The 12,046-nt window shown below is 32.4% G+C and overlaps 1 protein-coding gene across 1 annotated transcript; it reads left to right on the forward strand.

The window, feature by feature from the left end:
- Positions 1-4,816: 4,816 nt before the first annotated feature.
- Positions 4,817-5,271, forward strand: LOC105771495 (uncharacterized). Its single transcript, XM_012592952.2, has 2 exons — positions 4,817-4,895; positions 4,991-5,271. Exons 1-2 carry the CDS (start codon positions 4,817-4,819, stop codon positions 5,269-5,271), a joined length of 360 nt encoding a protein of 119 aa, XP_012448406.1.
- Positions 5,272-12,046: the final 6,775 nt, after the last annotated feature.

The following is a 12,046-nucleotide window of genomic DNA, read 5'->3' on the forward strand; positions in this document are numbered from 1 at the left end:
ATATTTATAAAAGTGAATAATAAATGAAATGAAAGATATATAAGTTTGGTTAGCAATTAAAAGAATAATTAAGCAGATGTTAAATAAAATATTTAATGATCATTTTTCTTTTTTTATTATTAAAAAAAGAGGTGAAATTTGAACTTAAATCGACCAAGGACTGAATGGGAGTTTAAATAAAATCAATGGGTTAGGCTTAAAATATAAAAAAAAATTGAGAGTCGATTGGAATACGCGCAAAGATGCAGGGGCCAATTGGGAAATTAATCCCTCACCCCTAAAGCACGTCGTTTCATGCTGGACCAAATCAAAATAGGTACAAAATCTATGGGGTCAAATTAAAAATGCTAAAGAAAGGATAAAAGGATTGTATTGAAGACAAGTGTAACATCCTAATTTTGGGCCTAGTCGGAACAGTGGTTTCGAGACCACAAATCTGATGAGGAAAAAAATTATTTTATTATATTTTTATGGTCTACGATTTCACAAAATGATTTCGTGAAAATTTCGTTCGAAAATTTCGACGTTTGGGCACTCAATTTAGTCAAAAGGAGTAAATTGTAAAAAGTGCAAAAGTTGAGTTCTACATTTTAGAGGTGTCCAATTGTTATGAAATTTTAAATTGGAGGTTCTTATATGGTAACTAGACCATTGGTTAAGTTGGTAGACAAAAATGGATATGGTTAGGCATGTTTTCAAAGTTTTTCATTAAGGGAATTTTGGTCATTTAGTTATTAAAATGAATTAAAAATAAAATTAAAAGCCAATTTTTGTCCATCTTCAACCCCACGGCCGAATTTCACAAGGGGAAACCATGTCTAGGGTTTTTCAAGATTCCAAGCTCGATTGTAAGTCTGTTCTAGCCGCGTTTTTAATGTTTTTTTACGTTTTTGGAGTCTCGGTAACTTGATTTAGCTTGTTCTAGCAATAATTTAACCTAGGGTTCATATTTGGAAAAATACCCATAGGTGAAATGTGTTTATTTTGATGTTTTATGGTAGAACATGAAGCTTGAAATTATGTTAAACAACTTTTGCTAAGTGATTTTAAGTGAAAACGAGTAAAACGACATAATCGGTAAAAATACCTAATGTTCATAAGTAAGTGTTAGAGTGGGAATTTGATGTTTCCATAGAAGGGAAAAATGTTCAGCATGTCATAAAACATAAGAATAAGGGATGAAGTTTAATTTTCGAGCTTTGAGACAAAAGTGTAAATATGCAAAAGTTTAGGGGCAAAAATGTAATTTTGTCAAAGTTCGAGTTAAGGACTGTTTTGATGAATGTGAGTATTAAATAAGCTAAATTTTCTATTATAGATCAAGAAGAACAAATTTCAGAGTTAGACTGGGGAAAGAAAAAGGTTGAGGACTAAAGTGCTAGATTTGATCATATTTGGCACCGAGATGAGAGGTCTCATGTAAGACCATGTCTGGGACATGGCGTTGGCACCAAGATGAGAGGTCCCCCGTAAGACCATGTCTGAGACATGGCATGGGCACCTATATGAGAACTCTCATGTAAGACCATATCTGGGATATAGCATTGGCAGTACAAGAAACATCCCATGTAAGACTATGTTTGGGACATAGCTTTGGCATGTTATATTCAGACAGGAGATACGAGTATCCTTAGTATTCCAAGTGATTGAACGGGCTAATAAATAGACGATGTTACATGAAAGTTTAGGTAAAAGCCTAATAGACAAGTTCAGGTGAGTTAATAAGATTAAGAGTATATCAGTTATCAGTTGAGAAAAGAAATTTCAGCAACGAATGAGTAAGTTAAGCAAGCAAGTAAACGAGTAAGAGAGTAAGTAAAGAAGAAAGTAAAGATCTTAATGCTTAATAAAAATTTATGAATAAAATTGTTTATGATAAATGTTGTTATTTATTTACTTGTTAACTTAATAAGCTTTATGCTTATTTCTTTTATTTCTTTTTCTTTCATATAGTATTATCAAGCATAGTCGGGATCTTGAAGACGTCGGAGAGCGTTCACACTATCAACCACCACAACTCGGTATTTTAAGACGATAAATGTTTTGAGCTATGGCATGTATAGGGACTTGGTCATTTCGATTGTATATTCTTAAGATATGACCAAAATATGATATGTAAATATTTGATGATGAATAGTTATTAAAATGGCTAAGTATGAAGGTGTTTGTTGTTATAAATGTCTAGGTGATAAATTATGCATAGAAATCATGAAAAAGTAAAAATTGGTAGTGAATCAGTTTTGAGATAGCAGTAGTGACGTAATTTTGAAAAATCACCAAGGATAGTAGAAAATGAATTAGATGGTGGATGAGGTATAGAATTAAATCTTATTGAGTCTATTTTCATATAAAAATAATGGTGTAGACAAAGGAATTATGTATTCTGAGATATTTGCATTTTAGTTAGACAAGGTCAAAGTGGTTTCTGGAATCCCCTGTTCTGAATTTGGAAAATCATTAAAGAATTTTCAAAAATATTTATGAGTTTTAATTTATATTTCTAGATTCCTTATTGAGTCTATTTTCTGTAGAAACAAGTGAGAACACTATATGAAGTTTGTACAATGAGATAATTGAATTTTAGTGACGAGAGATCAGGACAGTCAATTAGTAAAACAGGGGAGACTTTAACTAATAAACTGTACTAATTGGCTGAACCAAAATTTCTAAAAAATTTGTAGTAAAAATATATATGAGTCTAGTTTCAGGAAAAATTTACGGATCCAATTTTCGAGTTTCGTAGCTTGAGTTATAATTGATTTAGTGACTGCTGTGCTGGTGGACAGCCTTATCATAAACAGTGAAATAACTTTTAAAAGTAAATTTTTATGCCCCGAACTTTTAAGTTAAGTCAAGTAACGCTTCATGCTCGACTCCGGAAACGGTCTCGGGTAAAGGGTGTTACAACAAGAATAAAAGTGGAGGGATCCGCAGCTCAAATAACCTATTCAGTCTTGAAACGCGCGGATCCTCTGCTAAACAGGTTGGGTCGCCGGTCTGCCTTCCCAAAACGACGATGTTTTGCCACCTGGGGAGGCCTGTTGAAACGACACCGTTTCCCGCCTCTTTAAAAGCCAAATTTTTTTTAAAAAAACCTCATTTTCAAACCCTTTCCTTAAAAAAACAGAGAGAACTCTCTCAAATGCTTCCCCCACATCCAGCAACGGCCACCGCCGACGAACGGCTGCGCCGCCGTCGTGGCCAACGGCCGGTGACAAAAAAGATGGGCTTTTTAGCCCTCGTTTTCAACGATCTGAAGGCCAAACCTTCTAAAAAAAGGCCAAAGGAAAGGACCCCTCTTCCCACCTCTTAGGGCCGATTTCGGCAACGGAGAGAAGGTCTCCGACGACGCGGCCGAGGGACGTTTCAGGTGAGCTTTTCTTCCTTTTTTCTTTTTGTTATTTAGTGTTAAAGAGAAATAAAACAAAACAAAATAATAATAATAAAACGGAGAAAGCCCCAAATCCAAAAAATCACCTTTGTTTTTCTGTATTTATTTCCTTTTTTGATCAGTTCGTAAAAATAAAATTACAGTGATGATATTCAACTTTTATAGCCGATTTGAAAACCCCTAAATTTCTATTCTGTCATTTTGCGATTTGGCTGCTTCCTTCTATTGCATGTTTGGTGGTCTTTTGCAGTGTGAGCGATGTCGATCTTGGCGTGGATGGGTATTTGGCGTCTTTGTGGCGCGAAGGGCACGCGAGGAGGCCACGTGCGGCGCTGGGGCATGGGCAGAGTGCGGCGCACCTCAGGGTTCCCTTAGCTGAAAGTTTGTTTTCCATTTGGGCTAGGGTTTCTATTATTGGGCCATTTGGGTTTAGGGTTAATTTTGGGTAATGGGCTGAAACGATTTGGGTTTGTTAATTATTTTGTATTTGGTTTTGGCATTAGTTCCAGGTCAACATTGGGCCATTACAACCATTTTTCCCAAAATCAATTAACACAAAATACAAACAAACAAACTTATAAACTTTATGTATTGTCACCATTAGTATTATAAATCAAACATTCATTTTTTTTTCTTTGGCAAAAAACACTTTCACTCCAAAAAAAACAATAAACAAACATACCAAGTCTAAAAAACACCAAACAAATAACCCGGATAAACTAATATGAGAAAACTATAGTATCCTCTTAGTTTATCCTAGATCCTTACACTAAAAAGATGGAGGTGCAGGTAAACCATCCTTGTCAAAAACAAAGACCAAGGAAGATGATAGTTGATTCGAACAACCAGAAATGTACATTGGCTTCTCATTTAATAACATTAACTTTCACAGGAGACAGTTGCATGACTGCTTATCAAAAACCTGAAAGATAGGCCTTAATCTCCATCTCTGATCTTAACTCTTCTTCTTAATATCTAAAGCAATAATTTGGGAGTCATTTTCGATTATCACATTGCTCCATTTGTTCTTCATAGCTAATTTAATCCCCGAAACTATAGCTTTAGCCTCGGGAACCTTTAATGAATCCACTATAATCCTTTTACCAATCCCATCCAGCATCTTCCCACTTGCATTTCTGTCTATTACTCCAATACTAGCACAAGATATTGAGGTGTTAAATGCCCCATCACAATTAACTTTAACTCAACCTTTTGGTGGTTTCTCCCAAACATATAAAAATTGTTAACATGGGTCGAATAAAGACATTCGACGTAATCAAAATCATATCTCCTACGATACATATAAACCCATCTCCTCTTTGCCCTTTAAAAACCATCAATTCTAATCTTCTTTTAAGGGTTCTGGGAATCTTTCGTGATTTTAGAGTTTTAACGTTCTTTCATTAGCGGAGTTGTTGATTTTCAATGGAGACCCCTTTATCTTCAAGAAGAGTTACTAGGTCACAGACTTTGGCTGCTTCCAACAACGGTATCCCTGTTTCCAGTGAGTTATTTTCACTTCTCTTTTCATTTCATATATATTTCTTTGTCTATCTTAGGAAAAGAACAAGAAACTAATTTCCTTGTGTCTTGTTGTAGAAGTAAAGACTAAAGGATCGGAGAAGAGTGCGTCTAAAGCAAGAATAAGAAATGGGAAACAACAACAACAAGAAGAAAGGTCTGCGCTAATTGGTATAACAAACGATTCGCCGATTGTTGGGGTTGTAATGAAGACTCCATCCTCTGCTGTAGTAGTTAAGGGTAAGACCAACATGATGACGATGATGACTCCTGGTTTTGGTGAGGCTTTAAGGGGTCAGGTTAAGACTCTGTTGCAGAAGGTTGAGGAAGAGGCTGAGGTTTCAAAAGTTCCATTGTAGAGCCGCCCTTTTGTTCATCTTCAATCCCCAATGGCACTTGTGGCCCCACTCCTGCAAATACACCCGTGTCCCTAATCTTTTCGAGGATGGAGGATTGGGTTCAATGCTGATGGATCTTCCTGTTGTCGAAGAAGAGTTGAACATATCTGAGGTTAGTTTTTTAACTCCCCCATCGCATGATGTCCTTTTTATTTCGTGATCGAATTGCTGAACTTAACAAATACTTTGGCATGTCATACGACAGATGGTGAGTGCTAACATTGAAGGACAGAAATGTGCGATTACAAGATCGCTGCTGCTGGAAACAATTTTAACTGTGACATTCTCCCTCATACATGGTTAACCTTTTGGTGGTTTCTCCCAAACATATAAAAAAATTAACCTTTTGGTGCTAGCAAGTGAACAATTTTAACTGTGACATTCTCCCTCATACAAGGCATTTGTAACAACTCTGATAACAATCTGTTAAATGATTTGAATTCAATCTGTAGTAGCTCGACTTTTCACAAATCGAAAATAGTAGTTTCGGAACTTTTTTTTTATGATCAAGTCGGTAAACATTATTTATTAATATTTATGCAGTTATTACAATATTATATTGAATTCTGGTCTAATAATTTGGTTATGTGAAAAATTAGTCAAGGTCACAAGTGTATCAGTTCAAAAGTTAGTGGTTTTGGAATTTGATGTATCGAGACCTTGTTTCTATAAATCGAGACTTTAAATATTTTTATTAAATATTTACGAATTTATTGTATAGGTGAATTGAATTTTGAATTAGTAATTTTGTCAAAATGGTGATTAAATAAGATGCAAGAACTAAATCATTACCTTATTAAATGGTAAAAGTTATTTTTGAGTAAATTCTTACGGACTTACCTTATTAATTTTTAGCATGTATGCATTATTTTGTTTTTCCGTTAGTTAAAATGTTATATTTATAAAGTTTTGGCATTAGATGGATTAAATCATACAATATGAAATATATGATAAATAAGAATAGATGTGTGATATTGAATGAATGTGAAATTGTTATATGATTGTATTATGTGCATTTGATGATATCATATAGTTTAAAATGTATTTAGATTGCTTTCTGAAGCACGAAAAATATGTATACGGCTACAATGATTGAGTTGGTATGAATACGATATTAGTACTATGCGAATATGAAACGTTTATATGATATGATGATTTGTATGAAATGATGTGACAATGATTAAAATGTTATTAATACAATGTTAAGGCCCGCGTGAACTTAGTAAACGATTAGGATACAAATGACATGTCATTAGGGTTTTAAATGCAGCAGGTACTCTGTATCGGTCTTTATATTGTATCAAGCACTATGTACTAATGTTGGATATCTTACCGATGGCTGCGATCCTGCTTGTGTTGCAGATTCACCATAGCTTGTGTGAGTACAATTGAATAAAGGTTAATGTCCCAATTTATAGCACGTGTGAGCAATTTCAGTCCCGTGTATCCGAAGTTAATTTGCTATAATTCTCCTGACGAAAAAAGTAAGTAAATGAATTCAAAATGAATAGAAAGATTAAATGTGAAATCGGTTATTACACATATGAATTGAAAGATTAAATGTGAAATCGGTTATTACACATATGAATTGAGTGTGATTAAAAAGATTGGATAAATTAAATTATTATGTTGCAAAACGAGCATGATTTGAACGTGATATGAAAGAGAACTTAAATATTTGTGTTAATTAAATTGAGTATGAATTGGATATCATATGTTTTACTATATTAATTTGTTGCGTGGATATATGTGATTTGCATTAGTAGTTCTTGATGTATAAGTAAACTAACCTAATGGTTGTTTTTGTGGAAATGTATACAAAAGTACAAGGAAGACAAGGATGGCATATTAATTATCAAATTGGTTTAATAGTTTAAGTTAGCTTAACATCAATGTATGTTGTGTTAATTTCATATGAGTTTACTAAGAAATCGTAATGATTATCTTGTTTGCTTTCCTGTCTCTATATAGGTTATTTTGCGGAAGGTGTCGATCAGATCCATCTGGAGCTCACACTATCCAACCCCTGAAATTGTTCACACTATCCAACCCCTGATTCAATAGTCTTTTAATTGTTTCAGACTCAGTTATGTGATATGTAATTAGGATTGGTTTTGTACTTATATTGTCTTGAATAATTATAAGTTTGGTCTAATGATTATATTGAGTTTAGGATGACTTGGTAAATTGTGCAAAAGTTTGTGGAAATTGACTGTAACACCCCCTTACTCAGTTCAGTCATTGTACCCGAGTAATAGAATGCTACAGACAAATACAAATCATTTACATGTAATTTATTATTTAAAATTTAAATTAAATATCAATACATCACATATAATCAAGAATAACAAGCATTACAACCAAATTCAGTTTTATATCAAGCATACGAAAGCTTAAAATAAACTCGATATCAAATAGTGATCAATTTGAAACAAAAACAAAAAGATAAGAAAAATTTTGCAACAAGGGTCACATGGTCTTGTCCCCTGACCGTGTGGAAGGCTAAGGTCGTGTAGGGATGGGACACAAGACCGTGTGGGCAAGCTGTGTAACAATCTAATGTCGTGTGGGGTTGGAGTCACATGGTCGTAGGAACAAATTGTGTAATTCACTGATGTCATGTGGGTCAAAAGTGTAATTATTCAAAATATTTCACATAGTCGTGTCGCTGGGCCGTGTAACAGAATGTGTCCGTGTGCACAAAATATCACCTAAAAACATACAAACCACACAACCATGACAAATGCTCGTGTATGGCATACGTTCATGCATCAGCCTGTGTATCAGATCATGTATACCTGAAGAAACATTTCTAAACAAGCTTTCTAACCCTAGTTCACTTATTCCACAAGTAAATATTATATCATATCTCGACCAATTCAAAATTATCAAAGTTATGCCAAAAACATCACTTATAACAATAATCTTAAGTGCCTAACCAATATGCCACAATTGACACATCAATTCAACAATTCAAAATCCATCAAAACAACACATACATACCATTCCAATATGCCTTCAAAGACACCTCAATACAATCAACAAATTTACATCTATTTAGCTATTCAAACAACATCAATTTAACATTATAAGCATGCACTTTTCATACCTATTGTATAGCATATTATTTAGCCAACTTATAAACATAAATTCCAAACCATTCAACAAGATAACTTTTTCATCACACACATATATATACATGATTCCCAAAAAGGCCAACAAAATCCAAAATAGAACATTATATGTACAAATGGCAACTTAGGTACATGCCATGACCAAAATAAAAACATCACCATCACTTGAGTATGGTATTGCCGCCGGATGCTGAATTAACAATTGAATCGAAAAGTACCTAGCCTGTTCAGAAAAAGCAAAACCATACGCTGAGTATAACTCAGTGGTATTTCTATAATCCAAACATTAAAACATAACATAAATCATTTTAAATGCATAAGTTAAAATTTAATAATGATATGTAATTAACATGTTATTTATACCATTTCTCACATTCTTTGATCAAATCCAATACATTTTACTAATATTAAAGCATGACAAAACCACTTCACATATCATTTGATATTTCAATTCATAAAGTGGCACATTCCATTACAATTTCCATATTCATGTAGTCAATGAACATATCTATCATTGTTTCAACACATTTCACAAATTCATATTCCTTTTCACATGTCACTTTCATTTCTTATCCATTTGCCATCCCAATATCAAATTTCACATCTCTTATATATTATTCAATCACTTGGATTTTGATGACTCATTCAACATCATCATTTCAATTATAAACACTTCATTTTTATCCTTTATCTCCCAATTAACACGATTTGGACTCGGACAGATACACGAATCCGACCAACACACCAGTTTGACACCTAATCCATCATCGGATAAATCCGAAGTAAATAGTTGCGCCCAGGCTCATTAATAAGTTTGACACTCAGTGTCTCATTGATAAAACCAAAGTAATTTGGCACCCAGTGCCTCATCGACTTGTATTCAAAGTAATCCTGAACTTTTCCTATCCTATAACATTCCAGCTATATCTGACTTTGCCCGAATAGTTAATATGATATTCATTACATATCTCATTATCAACCAATACCTCAATTCACGTGAATTTTCTTCATGAATTCATTTATCTAAACATATTTCAGCATAAATCATCTCAATATTTACTAAATTTCACATTTATATAAACATATACATTTTTCACATATATTCAATTTAGTCCTCGTAAACATCAATCAATTTAAATCAAACCAATACATATCCTTTTAGCTAAGTATCTCACCTTTTGTTCTTACCATGCACAAACTAGTCAATATGCAACAATTACAAGATAGTTTAGATTATAGAAACACAAACCATAAACTTCGAGCTATTTGTCGATGACTTTGTCTTTTTCTTTCTTTTCCGAGGAATTTGGGTCGACATTAGCCTAAGATTAAGACAAACATATAAAATTATCAATACACAACCATTTTCACATTCAATTTCTAATTTATATAACTTTTTCATTTTATTCAATTTAGTCCTTAAAATCGGAACTAACTTAACTTTTAAATTTAGCCTCCAATTTTCATGTTGATTTCACTCTAGGCCTAATTGAACCTCCTATTTCTCATTTCTACCAAAAATTTATAAATTTTTGCATTTTAGTCCCTATTAAAAAAAGGCATCAATTAACTTTATAATTTAGTCCTTTTTCTACTTTAAACTTAAAATCTATCAAATTAGAACCTAAAAATTCATCTATTCAAAAATGGTAACATCATCAATATTTAACAGTATTGGAAAATACTATATGGGTCAGTTAGCTTAAGCTCCCAGGATTCCAAAAACATAAAAATTACAAGAAAAAGACTAAATTGCACTAACCAATTTTGGATTTGAAATCGAAACCCTTAAAGCCGAACATTCCTCTCTTCTTTCTCCCTTGGTTCATTTTTCATGAAGAAAAGATGGAAATATTTTTGTTTTTGCCACCTATTCTCATTATGACTTATGTTTTATTTAATTAAATTTTCATTTTATAATTTTAATTACAAATGTTTTATAATATAACATACATACTTACTTCATTAATGACCATATATATATATATATATATATATATATATATATATATATATATATATATATATTAGCTATAATTATTATTTAATCCTTTTACATTAAGTTCTAATTTTAAATCCTTGAGCAAATTACACTTTTATCACTTATGCGGTTTAGTCCCTAAACCTTAATCAAACACTAATTTGAAAAAAATTACTCGATCAAAATTCAATTCACTTCTAATATAACTCCATAAAGATTTAATAAAAATATTTATGATTTCGGTTTATAGAAACAAGGTTTTGAAACCACACTTTCTGACACCACTAACTTTCAAGTCGTTACATTAACATTATGGTAAGCCATGTTTGAGACAAGTGAATGGTTAAGTTCTAATGTTCCATACGTTGATATGTCTTTTTTGGATTGATAGGTTTGTTTGGCTTTGAATATGACTAGGTAGCATAAGTTTTGTTATATGAAAAATGATATTAAAATGGTGTCAAATGGTAAGATTATGTACATAGGCCTTGATGTGGATAAATGTTGATTTTGGAAAATGATGAAAAGATTCTATATATGAAATGTTTATTTTGGGAAGTGTATGTGATATATAAATAAGTGTATATGGTTTTTGGTATGCAATATTAGTTTCTTTAATGTGAATATAGGTGTAATGTGTATGAGTAATAATGTTATTTTGGTTGGTTTGAATCATAAAGATGAATATATGTCTTAGGTAAGTTTGTATGCTCTTTTTGATGAGTTTTAGCACCTTGAAATGATGTTGGTTTAGTGAATATGTAGGCATTCCTGTTTAGTGAATATGTAGGCATTCCTGTTGTGGTATGTTTAAAAGTGAATGGCTTGAATTAGTTGTTGTGTTACGGTGCCAAGTGTGGCATACTGGTTTGGTATTTAGAGAGGAATTATAAGTTAAATTATTGGTATGAAAAGTGTATGTTTGAATAGGTTTTGGTGTTGGATAAATTTGTATTTTAGGTCTTTTTGAATGTTTGATTTGAGCTATTTGATTAGTGATTTATTTTTGATTGTTAAATTGGTCATCTAATTTTCACACGGTTTCAATAGGATACACAATCCAACTACATGGCCGTGATATTTTCTAGTGAAATTATGCTTTAGGCCCACACGGCTTCAGTGAGTTACACGACCTGGCTATATAGTTGTGCAACTCCTTTTTCACACGGTTAGTTTATCACACGGCCATGTGACCCCTTTTTGCTAAAATTTTCATACTTTTTGTTAAGTTTTCAATTAAGTCCTTATTTGTTCTCATGTTAGTTTAAGGGTTTTCGTAAGCTCGATCAAGACAAGAATTTAATTGTATATTAAAATATTTGAATGTTAATGATATGATTGATTATTTGAAGAATTTATTTATGATATAATTGATCTGTAATTTTTGAAATTTTATAAATTAGTCATAGTTAAATTCTAGGTTTATACTAGAGCATATGTAAGCTCATATAAAGCCTGAGAAAAAAATATATCTGGTGATTGCGCATTGAAATGATTATGATTGAATGATTTATTTTTAATTTGAATGATAATTGTGTAGTTATGAAGCAATTTAATGTTTATTTGAAATAATTGATGCGAATTGAATGCGTTCTATTCTGGCTTTGACTATAGCACTCTG

This window comes from Gossypium raimondii, chromosome 6 (assembly GCF_025698545.1).
Source record: "Gossypium raimondii isolate GPD5lz chromosome 6, ASM2569854v1, whole genome shotgun sequence".
Lineage (NCBI taxonomy): Eukaryota > Viridiplantae > Streptophyta > Magnoliopsida > Malvales > Malvaceae > Gossypium > Gossypium raimondii.

What these genes read in the sequence shown, in the direction of transcription:
- LOC105771495 (XM_012592952.2), top strand. Translation starts at nt 4,817, where the DNA reads ATGGAGACCCCTTTATCTTCAAGAAGAGTTACTAGGTCACAGACTTTG. An exon ending in CAACGGTATCCCTGTTTCCA is followed by an intron (nt 4,896 to 4,990) that starts GTGAGTTATTTT and finishes GTCTTGTTGTAG; the next exon opens with AAGTAAAGACTAAAGGATCG.